A 25,735-nucleotide genomic window follows, 5' to 3' on the forward strand; every position below is an offset into this window, starting at 1 on the left:
TATACGCATAGTCGTAGAAACGATAGGGCACTTGCGCGAAATTTCAAAACAATCCGTGGTCATGTCGTGGAAAAGTATTCTTACACGAATGGGATTCGAAAATTTAATTACTAGATTTGAAGGTATGTATGAATGTACCCTATGTTAATTTATGTAAAGAATATAGTATTATTTCTAGGATAATGCAGTAGGATTTCCCTGTAATTGTGATTTGAGCTTGCTAAAACTGCTCAGCAATAGGCCTATTAAGTGGTTCTCTATTAGTTGATTACAGAAAGTGTTTGCATGCTACTGCAAATGTTTTCGGATCTCTTTGCAAAATTTACGTAACAAGTAAGAGTATCTTAACAAATAGAAGCTGATATGTGCATTGCTGTCAGGAATCTTCGATTGAAGTTGAATGTTGTAGAACGCTCGAAACATTTTGGTTGATTACGTACTGTACCAAAGGTCATTACTCAATTCACGTAGTATTACCGCTAGGGAGCGATATAGTAGCCCCGCAGACATGGTTTTAACTAAATTTATTACAACTCAATGGAGAGGGGGCCAGTGTTCTAGGATCTTGTCGATTGAAGTAGTAAATTCGGTAATACTGTTTTGGGCTCACTCGGGCAGATGGTTCTACCAAATAGAAAATTTATAGGTAAATTATACGACGTGAAACTTTTTTTTTTTTTTTTTTTTTGTGAATGAATGAAAGTGTGAATATACGTAATTGCTGTCAGTGCATAGCATATTGAAATAAATTTTGGCTGGTAGTGAAAGTATTGTATATGTAAGTGTGCTCTGCCGCTATCCTCGTTTATAAGTATACCCTCCGTCGCTCCCTCCGCGCCTGCTCCTTACGAACGCACCCCGTCGCGATTGGCTCTCCCGCCCTGCTGCGCTCCTGCGATGACTCAGTTAGATAGCATTCGTACTTCTTAGTGGCCACCTAGTATAAATTGGTTCGAGCTTCATGGACTATGCCATACGCCCACACTGTTTATTTTGAGTCCTTTTCAAGTAATGGAGCTCCTCATTTACTGCCTGCTCTGTTAAAGGAAATATAAAGCTCTAACGTAACCTGAAAATGTAAGAAATGTATCATAATTTGATAGAACCGTCTGCCCGAGTAATGCTACTATTTCTTCCTGTAGAAGATTATTCCGAATTCGATTCCGAATTTTGTAGTCCTTTTCTAGCAAAATTTTGAAAATTGGGTAAATGTTACAATACACGCTCCAGATGCGCATCGGTAAGTAGGGCCGCTTTATAAGGGTACAGTAGAGTAGGGGAGGGTAGATTAGAGTAAGATGAGTATAAGTAGGGTAGGAACGGGTTAGCTTAAGGTTAGGTAAGTTTTGATTTATTTTCATAACTTTAATAGAGTGTAATTTCTCGTTTCTGAGTATGCCTGCTGGAGCGGGCGTTAAAAAGTTAACCCTGAAAATTTACCGGGAAGCAATGATTAATTTGCTTGTTTGTGTGCTTGATAATATGTAAGGAGAGTCGGAATTTATTCCGAAGTTGATTGTCCACTGGGTTTTCAGGAGATATAACCCGCATTCACTCGCTAACGCTCGTTAGGCAATACTGGGTGAATTAATTAGGCGGTCGTCCGCCTAGGTTTTGGCTAAAAGCGTAACAATTAATTGCACTCGAGCAGACGGTCCTACCAAATTTTGACCTATTTCTTACATTTTCATGTCAGGTTAGAGCATTCTATTTAGTTTAGCAGAGCATGCACTAAATGAGGAGCTCCATTACTATTTGCAGGTTGACTTCAGGAGTCCTCAGTATAAATACAGTGTGGAAGTATGGCATAAAAACTACAGTGCGTAAAACACAAAAGCATGAATGCTATCTAAGCGAGTCAGGGCAGGGGGGGCGAGAGGTAGCGAGGTGGTGCATCCGAGTAAGCAGGCGTGTCAGTGACAGGAGGTACACATATAAGCGGGGATAGTGGAAGAGTACACTTAGACATACAATGCTTTCACAATCACTCAAAATTCATTTCAATATGCTGTGTACTCGTAGTAATTATTTGTATTCACATTATCATTCCTTCACGAAAAACGTTTTGCATCGTACTTTAACTATACATTTTCTATTTGGTAGAACCGTCTGCTCGAGTGAGCGCTAATGGTTTCTTTGTGTACCAAAGTTTAATTTTTATTCCATCTAGTATTGCCGAGCGAACGTTAGGGTGTGAAGGTGGGTCAGAGCCCCCGAAAACCCAGTGGACGACCAACTTCGAAATAAATGCCAATTGTAGTTGCCTGAGCCACGTTAGAACATTTATTCCGAAATTGGTCGGCCGCCTAGTTATTGGCTAAAAGCGTAATAATAGATTTCTTTGTGTACCAAAGTTTAGTATTTAATTTACCTAATATTGCCGAGCGAGCGTTAGTGAGTGAAGTGAGTGAGCCGCAGGGCTCGATCTTTTCTGTCTTTATTATAGCTAAATGGGAAGGGGGACATGTGTTCTAGAACCTTGCTGCCATGTTGCTTATGTTACCGTTACATTGAAAAGTATAACTTCCTCCACGTTTCTTTACAGTTATTTGCTTACCGCATTTTCTACAGTTTATTTTAGATTTATTAAGCCATGACTTTTACTTACTTTTAGTGAATTTTTCTGATTATCACCAGTCAAAGAAATACTCTGTTAGAATTATTGTTAGAAAAAAGCTATTACTCTGTGGAAACTTATCTTACTGATAATATATAGAGAATGTAAATCATATCTGACAACTGTAATGCTTAATTGAGGATTGTCCTCATTTGTAAGCTATGAACAGGCAAATAAATATGAATATGAAAATGAATATGAACATGTTTTCAATACAAATGCTGATTACATTTATATAATGCTACCATTAAGTAACCTTGCGCCAAGTAGTTCCCTCTGCTTGTCAAATAGTTCCATGTTTATAACCGTTTATATAAGAAAATAAATACAACTTTCGCTCTCCTTATACATTATAAAGCACACAAATTAGCATATTATTGATTTCTTCCCGGTAAACTTTCAAAATTTTGCTAGAAACGGACGACCAACTTTGGAACTTAACACATTAGTTAATTCCTAGGTTAAAAAAAAAAAAAAAGAGGTATTCTTCCATACAAGGCATGCCGTGGTGCCACGGTACGAAAGTACTTCCGTGGTATGCCAGTATGCGGCGTTACGATGTTTCAGCAGGACAATGTGCTCCCACATCGCTACCAATATCGTTCTCGAGTGATTCGAAGAACATGCAAGTTCAATGACTGAACTGGCCACCCGGAACCCTGATATGAACCTCATCGAGCATATCTGTCATGCCGTTGAACTCGGGCTCTGTGCATTGGATCCGTGACCCACGAATAGGTAAATCTGTACGTGGTGTCAACTGTCTCCGGAAGTACATGAGGAACTTGCAGACCAAGTTCCACATCGAATGGCGGCGCGCTGCAGGTCCAGAGGGGGCCGACCAGATATTAAGTGGTTATCTCATGAGTATTGCTAGGTCAATGTATAGTAGAAGTACAGTTACAAACTGTCCAAAGGGGGAGGACGTTAGAATCATATGCGAACTATTAACGAATGAAATGTTGCCACCATTACAAAAGGGCAGGCACTTGCCATTCTCACTAAGAATTATAAGATTGACCTGCTCCCTTATTTGAATGTCACCAAGTATGTGCTAAGGTTGAGGGAGACTGTGGTGAGGGGGAAATGAATGAAATAATGTAATGAAAACTATAAAAGGAAACAAGGGGTACAGTGCATGATGTTTGTCCTCCACAGAGGCCACTTGGTGTGAGCTAGGATCGAACCGGGCATCCAACGCACTAGAAGTGAACGCTCTACCACTGATCCATCGTGGCCCATTCAAGGAAAAAGTTGATTTTGTTTCTGAGTAAACTATTGTTTTCCTGCTTCATTAAAAACGAGTGATTTTGCTCAGTATGGAATCATAGTAAACAAAATTCAGGTTTTGTTCTCCCAAGTAACAAGGGGACCAACTCACTCTCTTGCCATTGTTGCAAGCAGTCTTGGAGATTTGTGGCAATTGTGGCCAATAAGCCTGCGGTCACAAAAACCTGCAAAAGGAAATGTGAATGAACAATATATTCTCATCATGTCGATATTTGCCTCGTTTAGTAGACCTGGAAAGAAATTATGTAGTACCCTGCCTGGTGTCTGTAAATTAGGTGTGTGGTGTCTATAATAACACCACACCATTTGTCGGATAATGTAACCCATGCTTTTCTTCATTTGTATTACACAAGATCCTTCGATTCAGCTAAAGACAAATATGATCCTGTAATATTCAATGGTAATAGCATTTACTCTTTATACGCATTTATCCGTTCTACGATGAAGGTCAATAATTTACTTTTTTTTTTTAGTTGGATGCTGATTTCTGTCATACATACCCCGACAAAGAGATACTATTCTATTCGAGATGGGCAGAAGAAAGTCCAAAATTAGAAAGAATTTTTAAGAGTACCACATACTCAGCTCCAGAAGCAGTGGAACTAGTGCAAGCTTTGGAATTTAAAAATATAAATGTAGGTAATTTATTTTTGTTTCATCCATAGTTGAAAAAACACGTTAATGAAAATAAAATTATATTAACCAGATCATATTGAGTATGAATTGAAGTGTCAAGCTAACTAAATGTAAATTATTGGAGTGCTCGTTTCGTATATTCACAGGTTAAAACAATTACGTTTTCTCTTCATCCTGTCTGGAATAAGTTACAATATATTAAGATGCAGTTAACTGCAATCCCATAAACCGTCTCTTTTAGCCTAACCGGAATAACCGTGGGACGTAAAACCCAAAGATTTCATTTTTTTGCAATCCCATAACACATTCTGAATTATATATACTATACAGAGTGACGCAAAAAGTATTTTAGCATCTAAAGTATATCTCTATTGTAGTGTCCGACGTGGAAATGGAGAATGTCATTGATCATCACAACAAAGCGGAAACAGACTGGCACTATGCACGTGATCGACCGCCCCCTTGCCATTGACAGCCAAGATGGTGTTGATCATTCATTTTTGATGTGATGATTCATTGACACCATTTCCACATTTGACATAGAGTGGTAATATATTGGGGTGTTAAGAGCCTTTTTTGACTCAGGTTGTATATTCGACATCGTTAATTATTTCTCTGATCCTGCGATTCAACATTAACGTAATAAGTTATATCTTATTTCATATCTGCACCGGTTATCTACATTCCACAAAACACAGATAATTACCGAAAAAAGACGTTATTTCTTAATATCACACCGCAAGTAATGAAGAGCTTTAAATCATATAACCTAACTCCTGTGTTATACACCCATAAAAACTTAGAAAAATCTTTCATATGCTACTAAAGGTATTTGTTTCAAATGATTTAATATCTGGTAATTATGAAATCTCTTGTTACTATTTGCATATTACATTCACTTGATAAGCGTTCGTCATATGTTACGATCATAGACATGGAAAGAATGCAATTAAGGGTCTTCAACACTAGCAAAATTAACTACATCCAATTTTAGTTATTCTGGAATATATTCAACATGAATAAAAGTAACTGAAAGGCAAAGACACAGAGCACTAGAGAATATTATTGTGTACGTGATAACGTTATCACGACTCATCTATCTGCTTTCGCTCTGCAGGTATTTATAAACCCGCAAATAAATGCAAAATCTATAAACAGCTACAAAGTGAAAGCAGATAGACGAGTCGTGCTAACGGTACTACGTACAAAATAATATTGTGTAGTGCACTGTGCTTTTGCCTGTCGATTTATTTTATTTGTTTTGAAGATCTTACAGAAAAACTGTAAAATTGGCAGTAACGTCGCAGATGTTGAAGACCCTTAATTAAGAAATGTCAGCGTACGATCTTGACAACATGTCTACAGCAGGGCTCTCCACTCTATTAATTCGATTACTTTTATTTCCTGGATTTTTTTATTTTTATTTTTCTTACTCATGTTTTTAACCTTCGTGAGCAAGACTCCAGAGGAGAGTCGAAAGCTTGGTAAGAAATATTCAGGAGTTGCATGGAAGAGTAAGTAGTAATATGATTAGAACTCCTGCGCGTGTCATTAGAACGTCTGAAATATATTTTAATATGGTATGTTTGTATCTTTTACAGGATCCAAAACACTAGTATTACTTATGCTACTGGGCAGATATTTTCCACCTGTTCTGACGTCTATGAAGCGAAAAAACAAAAGTGGCGTGTGGAAACCGTCGAAGATAGAGTCGCAGCAATCCTTCATTTTTCATGTAAAGGTATTTATAACTATGAATAAATCGGAAGACCACTTTCACTGAAAATAATAAATAGGGTCAGGTAGAGCTATTTTAAGATACAAAAATCTTTTGCCACTTCTGTATTAATGCTAGGAAGACAAACAAACGTCAGAATATAATGAACTGAGAATTCTATTGGATTCCACCATTTTAATGTCTTAATTCTGAAGGTTTTGCATTAAAAGATAAAAATAGTGTATCATAGCCCCGCGTTTGGGGCTATTATGAGACAATGATGGGGCTATAACGGGGCATGTTTATTACTCTGGCCCAGGTGATCATACGAACCTGTGTGGGCTCCTGTAAGACAGTCGCGAACATTCTCTTTAAGAAATCAAGTTTGGTGACTCTGTGATGGATAGTTTTTATTTGCAGTATTTATTCAAAATCAGTACTACGACAGTTCAGAAAATAATGGAAACTTTTAATTACATCCAGTTTTTGAAACTTTTTTTAAGTATGACGTTCTGCTTCATTAAGAATTTATCTTAGTGTTTTCTTTGTTGTCGCCAAGTTTCTAAGTTTAAAAATGAAAATTAGGCTAACAAGCACTCAAAGCTTTACAGAATTTGCTATATATTATTGATGACACGTAAATCAATTTGTTATATTATGGTTTTATTTATCTGAAAATGATGCACTTTTGATCCTAAATAATAAAAGTAAAATATTTAACTTGAATAATTATTTTCTCAGCATTTGAACAAGGTAAACAGTATACTTCGTTTAGCATATGTGATACAATATTTTTGCTGTGTAATAAAAAAAATAGTTTTTATTGCGAAACCATTTCGTAAAAGCATGAAAATAAAGTAGAATTAATGTGTTACATATACATGTCGTAAAAGCTGTTTTACAGTAGCCCCAGATATTGTTCCATAATAGTCCCATGCATTTTACAGCTCCTGCTTCTTCACACACTGCTTGATACGTTGAATTTTGTGGTGATTCTGTTACTCCATAAAGTCTACTACCGGATACTTTTTTGAATTTTGGATTACCATTATAGTTCAATAGCTTTAACAAAAGTTTTAGTGTTCCTGGCAGAAAAGAAAAGTTTTTGTTACAGAAATGGAAGGATTTGAGAAGAAGATTTTTTTTTTACCGTTAGCTTGTGTTCAAGAATGTTTTCCAAACATCGATTCAATAGGTAACTCAATGAAATAATTTTTAGAGGTGTTGTTCGTACATAGTTTGAATTCTGTACGACTGTACACTCTGTAGAGCGTCTCAACGTAACCCTACCTGACCCTATGAATTATGTTTCCTACTTTATGAGTATGTTTTTTCACTGATATGAGAACAAATTACAGATTGTTGTATTTTATGAAAGAAAGCAGCAGATGTAATGAGACAGAGAAGTTAAACATTTCGGAAATATATTTCGCATTCATTGTTTTATATATATATGCAGAAACTGACATTGGAGCAATTAATTTCGACTCTCAAAAAGTAATTACTCTTAAATCCAAGATATCTTTTCTTCTTAAACATATGCTATTGTGGAACGATGACGCCATGTCTTTTTAATATGTTTACTGCATTTCCTGGAATGAAAACAACTGAGTTTGTGATAAAAGCAAGTCGGAGTATAGGGAAAGAATGCTCAAAAGTATTTCAATCATATTGGTGTTTATAAACTTAGGAATAAAAAAAATAAAAAAAAAAAAAATCTCATCAAAATCCAAGGATCGGCTAAAAAGCTATAAAGGATAATGTGCTTAATAATGTAAGCTTTTTCTTAAACTTTTTCTTTGGAGGGAGGATTAAATGGCACTTTTTCTCTCTTATTTGAAAGCCAATTTCATTAAGAGGGGACAAAATAAACACTCTATCTCAATTACAAAGGAAATTAATAGACGTGATTCCGAATGATCTCGAACTCAAAAATGGCAATCACAACTGTTTACGCAAATGTAGCCAAATTGTCAAAATTTGTAACTCGAGATTCAGTGGACGGATTGTGAGACAATTTGCAGTTGTGAAGTAAGCATACAAATTTATACTAACAGAAATGTTTATACGTTCTTGGAATAGTCAGGCTTAGGACATTGATTGGACTTACATAAAATTATATAAGTACAAATTGCTATCAATTATGATAATCACAATGACAAACACAAGATATAGCTTAGTACACACCGCACACTCTATGAAGTAACATTTTCAGGGAACAACTGCACCAATGTCGGCTCGTGGGTTTTCTCGGGGTTCTCCCGTTTCCTCCCACTTTCTTCATTCCACCATTTCATTCATTTCTTGTCATCACTGTCTCCTTTAGCCTAACCGGCATAACCGTGGGACATAAAACTCAAAGATTTAATTTCATTTCATTGTTGCACCAATATCAGCTTGAAAAGTATGAAAAATGTGAAATAACGGTAAAAATCATTCGGGAGGTCGAAAGGATAAAAAGGAATTTTTTTATCCCTTTTTATCCTTTCTCATATGATTTTCAGTTATTTCACCATTTTCAGATTTTTTAAAATCCAATAATGGGATGTTATTCCCTGAAAATATTACTTACATTCTTATAGAGAGTATGGGCAGTACAACTTTTTTCCTTGTGTTCATCATTGTGACATGAAATTACTCAATATTGGCTTAACGATATTTAATTATACAGCTTTGAAGTACAGTATATGTAAAGTTATTTAATTTATATGAAGTAAGTAAGAGGAACATGCTGATGATTTGAATTGCTTATGAATGTATAATGACCTGCAAGAACAATGCGAAATATTTAAACTGATGTAATATGTTTTCTTAAGCAAAATAATTATTAATACACCTTTTTTTAAATCTATAACTAAACTGACAGATTATGTGCATTAAGATACATAATTACTATCTGCAATTTCACGCTGATTACTAATAACATTCATATATTTATAATTTCAGGAAGGTTCGGATCTCCTTTCAGATCTTGAGAGACACCATTTGAAAATGAAAAGATTGGGAGGTACTGTGCAGCCCTTACTAATTGCAGTTGCGCCTAATGTGTTGGAACCAGAGCATTTTTATGTGAGCATAGAAGGAGATATTTTCAAAGTGGAAAGTGCACTCAAGACGGTAGATATATGCTTCAAATCCTTTCATGTGTTGAATGGAAAGTACCCACAGGAGAGCAAGCAGGCGTGGGCCTTTATACAGCATCTTATATACGGAATAGAAACTGTGTGGGATAAGAGGTTCACAGCTGTAAGTAGCCTCATTTCCACGTTAAACACCTTCGAGAACTAAGTACTTCTCTAAGGTGACGTGACAGGTTGGTCAGTGTAACGAACATGGCTAGGTGTTTTGTTTGTAAATGTGATCTCAAGACATGTAAAGCGTTACTGTTACATTTAAGATTTGTTCATACATTTAAGGTGAATACTGTGTATCGTTGTGGAGAATTTTTATGCAGTCGGGAGTTTGATAATGTAAACTCATTTCGGAAACATGTCAAAAAACACGAGCAATCAGTCGCATTTAATGTACCTATAGAACGTAAAATTCATAACGAAGACAAGCAAAATGTACTACATATAAACCATTAATCAGCATCTTCTGCATTATGCAACAATAATGACAATACAGTATAAAAATGCTTTAGAAGAGGAGGCATTGAACTTTGTTAGTAAGTTATATAGTCACCCAACTCTCACAAGGCGTCATGTTCAATTCATTGTGGAAAATCTTGAAGAATTTCTTGATAATACAGTTGCCCAAGTTATCAAGGAAAAAGCTTTAAAAAAAATTGAATGACCATAGGTGCGATGATATTACACAAGAAATAGATTGTATATTCGAAATCATGTCTAGTCGCTTTAGAAATCTAAATTCAGAGTATAAACGATTTAAAAAATTAGAAGAAACTGGACACTTTATTAAATTTGTAGATTACATTATAGGAGAAACAAGAAAGCAAGTAAAATCAGCATTACAAGTAATTCCAGCAAAGGGAAAGTACATATGCATGAGGCGTGTTCTAAAAATCTTAGAATTACCTAATGTTATGTGCACAATATTAAATTTCATGAACGATGCACTTCAATCCACAGATCTACTATTTAGTTGTATACAAGGATAATTTTGGAGGAATGAGGTAACAGATTGTAATGATTTAGTTTTACTGTTGTTTTTGTATTATGATGATTACGAAACAAATAATCCTTTAGGCGGACATGCAGGTTTGAAAAAGTTGGGTGCCATTTATTACTCAATAGCTTGTATCCCACCAGAATTCTCCAGCAAATTAGAAAATATATTTTTGGCCCTCCTATTTCACGCTAACGATAGGAAAACTTTTGGTAACAAAGCAACTTTCTCAATTTTGGTTGAAGAGTTGCGTTTTCTTCAAGTAACAGGTATTAGTGTCACATATGATAGTAAATTAGTGAATATTAAATTTAAATTATGTGCAATAGTGGGTGATAATTTGGGAATTCATTCCGCTTTGGGCTTTACTGAGTCTTTCTCTTGTAATTTTCCCTGTAGGTTCTGTCTTAGTACTAAAACTATCATTCAGAAACAAGAAATCGAAAACAGCGACATTTTACGAAATAAAGAGAATTACATGCAGCACCTTAGAGAAGACACACAACAGACTGGGATAAAAGAGAATAGTGTTTGGAATACATTACCTAACTTCCATGTAACAGAAAATTACTGTGTAGATATAATGCATGACCTTCTTGAAGGTGTTTGCAACTACGATATGGGTCATATTCTAATTTATTTTATCAATGAAATACGAATTTTCACATTGTCCAATTTAAACAGTAGAATAGCAGCTTTAGCAAGTACCTTAGCCAATGTCAATAAACCAACACCTGTAACTGCACAAAACGTGAGAAACAGAATGTTGAACATGTCAGCGTCAGAAATGTTATTTACAATAAGATAACTTGGAATAATAGCTGGTGATTTGGTTTCAAGAAATGATCCAGTGTGGCAGATTTATATCCTTTTAAGGAAAATTACAGTGATAGTAACTGCAAGAGTTCTTCATGTGAATACTTCAGATTTGCTTTGAATGCTTATTAGTGAACACCACGAACTTTATCGGTCTTTGTTTCATGATACATTAAAACCCAAACACCATCACATGATTCATTATCCCCGTATAATTCAACAAATAGGACGCTTGTTAACACATGGTCAATGCGATTTGAATCGAAACATCGGCCATCGAAAGTTGCAGCCCACGTCACTTCTTCTCGTAAAAATATTATCGAAACCTTAAGTGTGAAACACCAGTTACAAATATGTCACCGATTTTCAAACCAAATAGGTTTCCGAAATGATACTGAACTTGGTCCTGGTACGAACACTTATTTAACGAAAGACAGTAAATTCACTCTCTTTTGTTCCTCTTTGCCTATGTCATTGTACAATAAATGTTTGTCTGTTAGCTGGTGCAAGGTCAAAGGATTTTTGTTTAAGAGACATCATGTTCTGTATGAAGTTACTCCCACTGGTCCACTATTCTACAAAGTATATAAGATTGTGATGGATGAAAACTCATAAGTTATGGTAATCTGTAGCTCTTTCACTACTTACTGTTATGACGATCATTTCTGTGCGTATTACGTTGGTTTGACATCTAAGTGGAAGTGCATGAGAGTTAATAGGTTTTGTACAGGGCAGCCAACTTGCTGCAACTCAATGGACAACGGTAATCTGTACGCAGCAATTCCAGTATGACTTACACCTAACACTTCATATGTATTAAATGTAATTCCATGATAGATATGTTTTGCACAGGGTTAGTCAAAAGTAACGGTGGAGACCAGTAATAACGAAACGGGTGGACAGAGGGAAACAAAATGTTGGAAGTGCGTATTGCTACAAAAACTGCATTGAAAGGGGTCCGCCATATTGGATATCACATAATATTTTTTAAATGAAAAGTGGTGTGTGTGACATCAAATAAGGCTAGAATTGTCCCCAAAACAAGAATCTGAACATTTTTTCCTATTGAGATTCGTTTATAAGATACGTTTAACATTCAATGTAATAGATTCAAGTATTAAATCTAGAACAACGTAACTCGTAGACGAAAGACGATAGGTCAAAAATAAGTTCAGATTCTTGTTTTTACGACAATTCTATTTTTGTCACACATACCTTTTTCCATTTGAAAAATATTATGTGATATCCAATATGGTGGAATCCATAATGACTGCCATGATGAAAACTAGCTCCTTTCAATGCAGTTTTTGAAGGAATACGGACTTGCAACATTTGGTCTTCCTCTGTCCACCCATTTCGTTATTACTGGCCTGTACTGATATTTTTGACTAACCCTGTATAACTATCCATTGTAAACAGTTCAACATTGTTTATTTGTTTCACGAGCAAAGAATCATAATGTAAACTGTATAAAATATTTACTTTTTTTTCTTATTTAATATGACAATTTTCAAAAATTACGAATAGTAAATTTAATTTTCTCGTTGTGAAATGATTTTTTTTTTCGTACACTGCTACAATTAGTAAAGTAAATTGTATACTAATACATTTTTGTTATAAAATATGTAACTACATGTTCTATAGCTGTCTACTTGTATTAAAATTTTTGGATTTCTTTGTGATAATACGTGTATCATGTACTGGCTGTAAGTAAATGTCTGACACTTAAAAAGACATCAAAACAAGTCCTAATAAACATAGGTACGGAAATATTAATTTCAGATATAGAAGCGCCTTAAAGTCTGTGGAGACACTTAATTTTGGTGTTACATTTGAAGAAATTGTACGGGAAAACGAAAATTACACTAGAACTTTCAGTATTGCGTAGAAGGCAAGAAAAGCAATTTTGTGTCTTATGAAATGTTCCTAAATACGTTCTCCGAAGTCGTTTAAGAGAAAACATTTGCTTAGAGCTATCTTCACGTTTAAACCGCATTAAAGATTTCGTTTATTGAGTTCTATGACAACAAATTGAATTCCTTAGCATCTTCACAATGCTGAAACAAATTCCAGTGTGAGTACCATTACTCTGCAAATATTTTGGGAGATACAAGACCGACATGGCAGGCCTCGACCAACTTTTCAACATCTCTTCAAAATTAAGCATTTCGAAACTTTTTTAAAAAGGGGCTGTACAATGATATTCTTAGGAGTCAAGCATTATTTACAAATAAAGACTAATATGTTTTGGTAATGAATAATGAACGAGTGGAGTAATATTTTACAGTGTATGTAACTCCTATTTCTGTATTATACAATAATGTTGTTTGATGTACTTGGTCACACAATGCTACATTGTATAGCTAGTATACAGTATATTATTGAAATATATAAATTCTTGATTAAGAAATTGTCTTTGTTTTAAACGTCTACGCCGGTATATATATAGGCAATATACCAATATGTTGGTATATACCAATATATATCAATATACCAATATACTCTATAACAATATAGTATGTTCCTCTCAACAATGCACTGAGAGAGTATGGTTTCTGCAACAATACAGTATGGTCCACGCAACTATCAGGTATGATCTCTATAACAATACAGTATGTTCCTCTCAACAATGCACTGAGAGAGTATGGTTTCTTCAAGAATACAGAATGGTCCACGCAACTATCAGGTATGATCTCTATAACAATACAGTATGTTCCTCTCAACAATGCACTGAGAGAGTATGGTTTCTTCAAGAATACCATACATATATATATATATATGAGGAGCTTCTTTTCAAACACCTCAAGTTTTATATATATATATATATATATATATATATATATATTACAGCAGATACAAATAAAATACAAGATATTCTCTCATGCGAGACCGCTAACAGTCTCTTGCACAGTGTTCGCATGATTGATTGATTGATTGATTTTTAGTATCCCTTTTAATAGCGAGGCTGTATGAGACGTGAACCTGCTGCTTAATGTGGGATCCGAGTCACATGAGCTTCTAATGTTGTTCACGTAAGATCAAGATGAAATTTTATTTAGTATTTTCCACATATATACTTGATTTAGTAGATACAGACGTGGGAAAGTTGAGCGAGTGAATTCCAGTTTCCATTTTTATATTGGCTACATCCACTCTCTATGGAATACTGTATAGTCCCGTGTACCACTATATTGTTCTGTGTACTATATGGCTAGCTGGATGTTTAGGAAAATTTGAAAATCGTCTTACTGTGTTCCTCATATCCAAATAAGATAAAAGTTCATTTAGGAAAGTTGTAAATGAACTTTCCTTATTTGTATGTGAGGAACATAGGAAGACGGTTTTCAGGTTTTCGAAAACTTCCTGCTAACCATATAGTACTCATAACAATATATGTGTGGTAAATGGGACTATACAGTATGGCTTCTATAACAATGCAGTATGATTTCCACAACGACATAGTATGGTCCACGTAACTATCACGTATGCTTTCTATAACAATACAGTATGTTCCTCACAACAATGCACTGAGAGAGTATGGTTTCTTCAAGAATACCGTATGGTCCACGTAACTATAAAATATTGTCCATGTAACTATAAAATATGGTTCCTGCAACAATACAGTTTGGTACTATGACTCTCCTGACTATAGAGTATTGTTGCATGAACCATTTTGTATGGTAGGTGGAACCATATCAGTATTGTAGAAGTGCATCTTATCGTACAGGTGACTATAATATCCATATATAGTTGCATATACAATACAAAATATGGTCAAATTTATGGTAGTTATAACAATAAATATGGTTCATTCAACTATAAAAAAACAACTATATTTTATGGTTTTCGCAACTCTACACATAATTGTCCCTATATTGACTATATTTTATGGTTCAAGCAACCATATTCTGGTTCTCCCAACTATACTTTTTTTTTCAGTGTAGTAACACGCTTTCTTTGGCTAAAGACTTTGGATTATGTAGGCTTTATATTGATATTTTAACAAAATGTACATACCAATATAAGAAAGGATAGTTCCTATTTACAAAATTTTGGTTGAGCGGGTATACGGAACGTGTTGGAAATGGCGAACGAAAATATTATTATTTCTAGCAGTAGGAGTAATAGTGGAAGACGTTCGGAATAATTGCTCGGAAACAATATGGTTTCAGATACATTTATGATTCATACTAGGTCCTAAGCATGACCCTTAGGGGTCGTATTCATGAATTGTTTGCTAAACACCCTACGTTTTCCACCACAGTACGAATCAAGGTTGTAGAAAGATATGTGACGCCATTTTGCTAGTATTTGCTCTGTGAAGAAAGCTGTCTCCACTCTAACTTGTAAGACCGAAAGAAATGGAGTATTTTTCATTCTATCACACATCAGAAGTATGAATATTATAGTTCATAACAACAACATACTGCAGCGAGAGTTGAACCAGGGACCACTGAACGACGTAACGAATACTTACGCCACTACGCTAAGAGTGCTCTGTTAAGGAAGAGGTCCCGACTGCACTCGTTTATGGAGCAAATTGCACACGTTTACGATAACGACGAAACACTCTCATTTCTGTCATGATAAACTACTATAGTCGAGAGACTTCAAATTTAAATTAAAAAACAAAAATATACATATAGTGACTAACAGACCACCTTCTTTTCTGTTTCATCCGAAATATTTTCGTAACTTGTCTTTATTATACTTAGTTATACCCGTTTTAAGCTATTTCCAGTAATTTTGAACGACAGGGACACGAACACAGATACATCGAATACATATACAATTTCAAAGAATCTCCCACCGGGAATCGAACACGGGACCAGGAGCACTGAACTATCTGAGGCAGTGATGGAGTGAGTCAATGGAAACTTGACCCACCACCCACCATGATCCACCATGACCCTCCACTAACCGTGACCTACTCTAACCCATTGGACGAACACCGTGTGCGTGGGTTTCCTCAGGGTTCTCCCGTTTCCTCTCACTTTCTTCATCCACCAACTCATTCATTTCTCACCATCAATCTCCTTTAGCCTCACGGGCATAACCGTGGGACGCAAAATTCAAAGATTTCATTTCATTTCATTTCTCTACTGACTAAAGAGTTTATACTTGTAAGAATAAAACCAGGTTGGGAAATCCTAACGATTCGGACTTTGAATTTTGACGGTCACTCTCTCTAGTACCGGTCTGTTACAATAACGGTGGATCTGATCTTTACGATATAAAATGGTCAAGTGTTTATCATGGGCCAAATTTCGATGAATTTCAATTAAATTACCATGGTATATTTATTTCCTTGTTGAATTATCGATACTTTTCAGTGGAAAACGCATGAAATTTGTAAGTTCCAAATCAAGGTAAGTAGACCAACGTACAATCCAAACTTAAAATTTCCGTGTAATTAAACGTACATTACAAATTTTGTCTATTTTTCGCACAACCTTATTGCTTGATTGCCCTGTGCCCTAAGCGTTCCATATAATAAACATAAGCTTGAGCAATTACTATAGTCGAAAACGCATGGTTTCTGGTTCTCGATTTGTTTGTGAATTTGTTTCTCATCTAATATCGATCATTTTCAATTATTTTTACAAACCAACCCACTACCAATTTTGCATATATAGAAAGTGCCGCTCCCCTGCTCAGAAAGAAGAATTAAAAAAAAAAAAAAAACGCTATGAGACGTTCTGCTCATTTTCAATAGACAATTAATATACTGAATTTCAGCTCCGTAAGTTTAACGGCTTGTGAGATACTCATTTTTTCTCAAAAATTCGGTCCCTATTACCCCCTTAAAATATTATAATGAAAGTGATATGATAACATCCCAGTTTGCATTAAGGCCTAACTATATACCAAAAGTTATTTCATTTGACTTTGCAATATGGCCGTGATGATCAGGCACACATAGTTACATCCATTTTTTATATAATAATTTATATATATTATAGAGATTCAAAAATGTATTGTTTCCAGTAGTTAGCTCCACTAAAAACTCACAGGCTGTGTCTTGAAAGCCAAGTAGTAGTATAAGTCTTATTGCTATTATTGCAATTAGAAATATCAATGTCCAAAAATGCCTGAAGTTCTTTTTTCACTTACCAGGAGAAGGCAGAGTTTGGTAAGTGAACTTCGGAGCCATTTTTTCGAGTTGGTAGTGCACATTTAAAGAATTAATATTGCCAACTGGGAGAGCGCAATGGCCAAAAATAACGGAGAAAACCGTCTTAAAGTTTTCTACTCGCTGCATATATTGTACGACCCACACATTTACAAAGTGTCGGCGTGGCAAACTGAGGAAAATCTTTGACTCATGAGCAAAGGTTTCCGGGTTCGAGTCATATATTTTTTTTTGCTTCAACCAATAAAGTAGCCATTTGTAACTATAAGTAAAATATTAATTCACTATATGTTTATAATGAATAAAACAATAGAGATTTTCAAATCACTTGTAAAATCTTTCAATGTTCCATGTTAACTACGGTAGGAATAAAATTTAATCTATGCAAAAAGGAAACGAAACAAAAAGCAAACGAATTGAATAATTTTCTGCGGAAAAACGGTTTTAGAGTGCAAAGTCCCTACCCAAAGTTGTGAAAGTTGAAAGCGTAAAGGCAACAAGTGGTGGAGTGAAATGAATGTAATTGGGCACAGGTATTGTATACATAAAATGTGGCAATATGTGTTTCGTATTTTCCTAAAAAAATAGAAAAAAAACCTTCCAAACCTTTGATTACGAATTATCTAAAGTGCTAATAAGTATACGTCAGAAGTGCCTAAAGAAATGAAGAATTGGAACGAAACTTTTGTAGGGACAATACACAAAAATAAGCAAACATGTGTTTTTAGCTTGTGCGGAGAAACAGTGTTGGGGGGCCAAGGCCTCTTCAACAGAAAGTAAATATTATCGTGGAAGGACGGGAAGGAGTGGATAGAAACGATTGAAATTGTGTGTAGACATTGTATATGTAAAATAAGGCAATTCGTATTTCCCAATTGTCCCCATGTAATCTATTTCGTAAATACATTGATATCACGAGTTATATTATAGTTACCATAATCGTTATGTTAAAAAATATTCTTGACGCTTTGTGCCTATATCTGTTGACAGTGTGAAAATCACAAGGGGGATGAGAAGGAAATCCTCTTTGGTAATACTAGATCTTACTATAACCAAAGGAGATTACCCATTATTCCAATTCTATTAAGCGCCGAAAATCTGTCTCCAATATTGGCCGGAGGGGGCGAGTAAGACCGTTCCCATATTTCTAAAGTGATTTTCAAAATATTTATAATGTTGAAAAACAGTACTGTGGAGGATCAGCGGAGCAGAGTTGTCTTCAACATTATGAGGCGAGCACATTTGAGGCTTATTCTGGGGAATATCAATTTTATCTCATTTTCCTTTGTGGCAATCGGACACAATTCATCACATTTATTCCCAAAAACACATTTCAAATCGGATTATTGGGGGCACAATATCTCAGTTCCAAGATTGCAGGTAACATGTTTCCCTCATCCCCCCGTGTCATTTGTGCCAGTGCTTGTAATACACACACTGTCAACAGATGTAGACAAGAAGGATAAGAACATTTCTACACAACGACTGTGGTAACCATAATATAACTCGTGATATCAGTATATTCACGAAATAGATTATATTTTGTTGCCAGTTACCATGAAATATTGAAAGATTTTACAATTAATTTGAATATTTCTTTTGTTTTAATTCATTGTAAACATATGCAGAATTAACATTTTACCTGTAGCTACAAGTGGCTACTTTATTATTTGAAGCAAAAAAAAGTTGACAGCAGCGGTAATCGAACCCGTATCCCTTGGAACGTGTGTCAAAAATGCTTTTGACTCTGCAACGCCGTCACTTAATAGATTTGGGAAACGTACGACATATACGGCGAGTCGAAAACTTTAAGACGCTTTTTCTATGCTATATTAGACCATTGCGCTCTCCCAGTTTGTAATATGAACACTTTAAACGTTCACAATTACCTTGCAAAAATTGGCCCCGATGTTAATTTACCGAAGTCTGCTTTCTCTTTGTAAGTGAAAATAGAACTTCACGCATTTGATATTGATATTTGTAATTGCAATAATTGCAATATACGGAGATACTTTGAATGAATCAGAAAAGAAAGTGGTCTGAGGCACTATATGTCTATTCTTGTTTTTTAATTTAAATTTGAAGTCTCTGAACTATAGTATTTTATCATGACAGAAATGAGAGTGTTTCGTCGTTACCGTAAACGTGTGCAATTTGCTTCATAAACGAGTGTTCCTTGACTCTTACTTAATAGAGAAGTCTTAGCATAGTGGCGTGAGCATTCGTTTCGTGATTCAGGGGTCCCAGTTTTGATTCGCGTTGCAGCAAGTTGTTTTTACGAACTATAATATTCATACTTCTGATGTGTAATAAAACGAAAAAAAAAAATCGGTCTTACAAGTTAGCGTGGAGACTGCTTTCTTCACAGGGGAGATACTAGCAAATTGACGTCACATGTCTGTCTACATCCTTGATTCGTACTGTGTGGAAAACGTAACGTGTTTAGCAAACAATTCATGAATACGACCCCTAAGAGTCATGCTTAGGGCCTAGTATGAGTCATAAATGTGTCTGAAACGATATTGTTTCCGAGCAATTATTCCGAACGTCTTTCACTATTATTCCTACTGCTACAGTAATATTTTCCTTCGCCACTTCCAACATGTTCCATATATCCGTTCAACCATAATTTGTAAACAGGAACTATTCTTTCTTATATTGGTATGTATATTTTGTTAAAATATCAATATAACGCCTACATAATCCAAAGTCTTTTAGCCAAAAAAAAGCGTGTTACTATATATCGTTGTGAAGACTAATCCTAATTAATTTCTGTTTAGGCATCCAAAGTTTCGATATTAATGTTTTCCAGGAGCTGACACTTTCTGTCTCCCCTCTCATTTCCTTTCGGACACTAATCGCTTTTATGCTTTCTCTACCACTATATCTTATCCTTTCTTTTTCTTTTTCTATCAACTTCAGTACGCTTATTTACATTGCATAATGACGTAATATTGAGGTCTTAAATTTCCAGTAATAATAATAACTAGGAATGCAATGGATATACCCGATTGCAATGAAATGAGCTGAGCGAGCTTAAACTACGTAATCAGGAAGCGTTTTTCGGTGATTATTCCTCGATGGTACATCGGATTTTTGATTTCGACCTATGTTGTCACTCAGCACGACATACTCTATCAGCGTGCTAAGTTTGGTTGAGATCGGCCAAACGGTCTAGGAGGAAGCGTTTTTCGGTGATTATTCCTCGATGGTACATCGGATTTTTGATTTCGACCTATGTTGTCACTCAGCACGACATACTCTATCAGCGTGCTAAGTTTGGTTGAGATCGGCCAAACGGTCTAGGAGGAAGCGTTTTTCGGTGATTATTCCTCGATGGTACATCGGATTTTTGATTTCGACCTATGTTGTCACTCAGCACGACATACTCTATCAGCGTGCTAAGTTTGGTTGAGATCGGCCAAACGGTCTAGGAGGAGTTCGCGGACAACCAAACGGCTAACCCGAGTATAAGAGCTTCGCTTCGCTCAGCTCAATAATAATATTAAAATTTTTAAAGTTGTCCTAAAATTAGGCAAAACTTACAGATAAGTCGGGATTTCGGGAGGGTGTCTGGACCTCCAGGACGCAACTCTGCAACTACCAAAATTTTAAATCAAATCGTTCCACTGAAGTTTCATGTAGAAAGTATTGTACTGTACCTATTGAGGAAGATAACTGTAATAAAAATAACTGAATATCACTGAACAGCAAGGCATATAATAGACGAACTTTTAGGATATGCAGAAGTAATTATAAAAGCTTTGCTACAAAAACACTTACACAGACCGTAATAAATTCAATGAGCTCCGAAATACAAAGTAACAAAATAGAGTATAAAATTCAGTCTTCAAAGCAATTGTTACTTAAAGAATGGACATACAGTATTTAGAGAACCTAGATAAAACGAGAAATGTTTACGATACCCTTCGTCTCGTCACCATTTCCATCTCCAAAGCGAGACGATAATTTGAGTTAGGCTTGTTACATCTTAAATGAAAAATGATAACTCTCGTCTCAGTTTTTCTTGTATTAGAAGCGGAATGAAAGATTCCTCTTCTCGTGAGCAACACTAATAAAAACCGAAATATTCTTCCGAAATGTTACGTTTCTGGTTGTAAGTTTATGCCCTGAGTGATAATTATCTCCCAAGTTTTATTCTTCTATGAGATAATAATTATTAGTAGTAGTATATTATTTTTATTATTATTACTATTATTATTCCTGTACATTTGATAGTTCAAGTATTAAAACATCCGAGTATTCTAATATCAGAAGAAAATAAAACGTGTGCCATCGCCGATCAATCGCCACCAGCAATTCTAAAGTATAAAAATGTACTCGTCGTTCGTGGATCCGATTTGATTCGACTACCTTCAGAATCACTTAACTACGATTACTACGCAGCAATTGATTTGTCTTTAGTTTGTTTACGAATATAATACACGCGCCGTATTTGATTCATAATAAACGAGTTTTGTATTTTGTGTTTAAAAAATCTGTAGTGTTGATAATTTAGTGAATACAGTGATATAATGCCCTCGAAGCCAATTACATATTCTTGAGTTTTGCCAATCAATTTGACTATTAACAAGCTACTGTTTTGAGCGAACAGAGAAGGCTCTTTATTTAGGCTAGCCGAAAGAATTAACGCTTTAGATGAGTGGTTAGATTTCTGCTTTTCTAATCTGGCGTCCCGGGTTCGATTTCCGCCTTCTCCGTTTGCAGTTATTAAAATGTTTCATTTACAAGGCCGAGCTCCAGTTTGATGATGCTAAATGAAATAAAATTTCCAATGGAAAAATTCAGTGATGATGTATCCTGAAAATAGAGGAAGGAAAATGAATGGAGAAAACGAGTTACAGAGTTAAATTCAGTTAATGGTTCTATATTTGGTATTATCCGTTGATTTCGTGCATTTTTAAATTGTTTTTTATTGTCACTATATTCTTCCCATTTCTCCTTCTGTCTCAATGTGTAAATTTTCAAAATATTATAAAATTCAGAAACCCTCAGTTATATTTACAAACCTAAGGGGAAATACGCTTAGTACGGTTAAGTTCTCCAACTCGTTTGAGTGTTATTGAATTTTGTATTTTTAATATTTTCAAATAAGTTACCAATATTTAGCATTTTCAAAAATTATTTAACGAATAATGAAATCAACAATTTCTTCTTTCGAAGTAGTATTACGTATGAATCAGTAGCGCCGGAACCTAGGAGCTCACGCCCTTTTACATCCCCAATTTTTAAATGGGGGTTGGGTTCTTGACCCCTAATGATCCCTCCATAGTTTCAATTGATTTGCAGGTAGGACTATTGTTAATAATTTCAAAACTCAGAGCAAAGCTTTGAGTTAGTTAAAAAAAACTACTATATGTATCGCATAAGCTATCGTGTATTATTTGATACGCGAATATGTATAGTTATTTGAACTAAGTGAACTTGTTTATATACCGGTAATCCTCATTTGAGTTAATTATAAAACAACAAAGCCCCCCGACTGTTATCTTCTCATCTGCACCTGTGATATCCGTGTATTTTTTTCAAGTAGTTGTGTGTAGTTTTACGTGAGTAATATAGAAACAAGAAGTACTTTGTGTACAGGTGTCCAAAGACTCCCTTTTGTTATTTTGTCAGCCAGCGTTTTGTTCTACTTCTGCACGAAAACACTCTGCAACTTCACGCTGCTGTACTAGCTACTACCAGGCGTAATTAATCTTCGAGCAGGCGTTAGTTGGGTTGCCTATCTCACGGAATTTGTACCTCAAGAATTTCTGTGGCCGGCTCTACACGCTACTCACAAGCAAGGTTTTCCAAGTATCACACTCCGATTTACATGAAAGTCATGAGTGAATAAACTAATCAAAACTAGGACATAAATATTTTATATATCGGTCAACTTGGGGGATGAAAGGGGGTAAACACCCACCTAAATGCGAATATATGGCAACATTATACATTTTAGCAAGACGACAACTAGCAACGAACAATACAGAAATGCTTGAAACTCCTGCAGTGAATAAAGGAATCAAAAGTAGGGCATGCGTATTTTTTATATCGGCCAACGTGGGGATGAAGGGGATAACACTCCCTGAATTGCAACATTGGACAATGTGACACCATGTAGGAAGTCCATAACGAGCAACGCACTCTGTCAATTTGCTAGACGCTTTTAAAATTCGTAGAGGAAGAAACAATAAGAAGGGAAACATTGTAATAGTAGTCTGGCAAATGGCCAATCAATTCGAATATTGTGTCATCATCTGCATGAAATGTGAGAAGTTCTATAAATTTCTGATGCTATGGGGAGATTTAAGGGAAACAATAGATGGATCTCCTGTATATATTGGCCAAGGTGAGAGATAAGATTAAAATTCGTTACTATAGTTTGAATTGTCGTTTGTACTTGTTTTAAAAAACAATATCTTGAGTGCTTAGAGCATGGTTACATCAGAGAATACTAGAAGATGATAATTACGAATAAATCATAACAAGACGTAGCTGTACACTTTGATTTCGATGAGGATGTCATGAAACTAAATGCCATCACTGACTCTGCAGAGGTGGATGAAACTTACGAAGAATATGTACGAAGGAGAGCATCGGGGACCTACGGTGATATGAGTGGCGTCTGTGGATTTGGAATACAAGAGGTAAACAGTTGAATCATCTAAGAGTGGAAAACGAAAGAGACTGTCGTTAGAGTCCGTTATGCGACATTACAAGAGAGTAACGTCCCGAAAACAGTTGGGAAAAGCAAGTCTCTTCCGGTAGAACACGCAACGACAAATTGCGTGAAGCGTCGGTCGCTCCCCGTGCTTCAGAACTTTCAAACCGCCGTAGGTGCATATTTACCGCTGCATGACTTAGATCTGCAACGGTGGGCTCCCAGGCAAGTCAGGAGCATAATCTCGCTTCATTTACGGGCTCAAAAACGTGGTTGTCGAGATTTAAGCGCTCGCACAATATTGTTTCACGTAAACTGACCAAATTTATAGCTGTTTTCCAACATTAACCAATGTGTATTTCTAACGGCGTAACTTGATATGGTCTTCTTAACAGGTGTAGTATTGCGTATGCTCACAGTTTACTCGTTCTTCCTCCAAGTTAGCCGATATAGAAAGAGAATCATTATGTCTTACTTTTGATTCTTTATTCACTGCAGGAGTTTCAAGCTCATACGCATTGTGCGTTGCTAGTCATGGTCTTGCTAAAAAGTGTCATATTGCCCCTGCTAAGAAGTACTGCCTTGCTAAGAAGTACTCTATATCCGCACTTTAGGAGGGTGTTTACCTCCTTCATCCCCCATATTGGCCGATAAAAAATACGCATGTTCTACTTTTGATTCCTGTATTTACCCCAGGAGCTCCAAGCTTACACTGAGAAAAAAATTGTAGGTGGCGTACTTAAAAAGATAAGTTACATGCGTAATTCCTGTAGTTTTTGGACTTAACGTACAGCAGACGCATAACTGAAAACGCATGTTTTATAATACTTTCTGTATAAGTGTTCCATCTATACGTATTTTCCGTATGAAACAATGTAGGCGGTCAGGATCTCACATACAAATGAACGTATATAACATATAGCTGACGAAGGTAACATAATTATATGCATGTAATATACGGAAAACTGTTAGATGTCAGACATCCTGCAACGGCATGATGTAACATCTAAGGGCAGTGCCTATGCCGCATACGGATAACGTATGCTCCGTACTGATTTCTATAGTAAGCAAGAAGATAGCATATATTTGTACAATATGCCGCTGTCCGGAGAACGGATTTTTCTCTGTGTATCCGCATTGTGCGTTGCTAGTTATGGCCTTGCTAATAGGTGTCATATTGCCCCGTGTTCGCAATTTAGGGGTGTTTACCCATTTCATCTCTACGTATGCTGATGTAAAAAAACACATGTCCTAGTTTCGAGTTCTTTATTCACTACAGGAGTTTCAACCAAATCCGCATTGTGCGTTAGTAGTTATGGCTTTGCTAAAATGTGTCCTATTGCACTATGTTGCACTTTGAGGTTTGTTTACCACCTTCATATCCCACATTGGCCGATATAAATAACATTTATGTCCTACTTTTGATTCCTTTATTCACTCCAGGAGTTTCAACCAAATCGGAGTGTGACACTTGGAAAATCTTGCTTGTCAGTAATTCGCCGTGTGTTAGTCATGGACTAAGAGGACTGCAATCAAGTTTTGAGTATTGGGTAGTACAAAAATCAGCCGTAGAAACTCATGACCTGCTACATGATGCTGCAAAACATTTAATATTTCTTCACTTGTTCATTGAGGAAAAGACATTGAATTAGATACACTTGTATTTATTATATTTTGCAATAAAACTTGGTGAAGGGAAAAAGTCACCCGGTCCATCATTTGACTCTA

At 35.7% G+C, this 25,735-nt stretch overlaps 1 protein-coding gene across 1 annotated transcript; it reads left to right on the forward strand.

The window, feature by feature from the left end:
* The first annotated feature begins 6,151 nt into the window (after window positions 1–6,151).
* LOC145674566 (uncharacterized) lies at window positions 6,152–13,538 on the forward strand. Its single transcript, XM_081744754.1, has 2 exons — window positions 6,152–6,284; window positions 9,207–13,538. The coding sequence occupies exons 1-2, from the start codon at window positions 6,168–6,170 to the stop codon at window positions 9,546–9,548; spliced, it is 459 nt and encodes a 152-aa protein (XP_081600880.1). The 5' UTR covers window positions 6,152–6,167; the 3' UTR covers window positions 9,549–13,538.
* The last annotated feature ends 12,197 nt before the right edge of the window (window positions 13,539–25,735 follow it).

The sequence above is a fragment of the Thermobia domestica genome, chromosome 17 (assembly GCF_964235325.1).
Source record: "Thermobia domestica chromosome 17, izTheDome1.hap1.1, whole genome shotgun sequence".
NCBI classification, from domain to species: Eukaryota; Metazoa; Arthropoda; class Insecta; order Zygentoma; family Lepismatidae; genus Thermobia; species Thermobia domestica.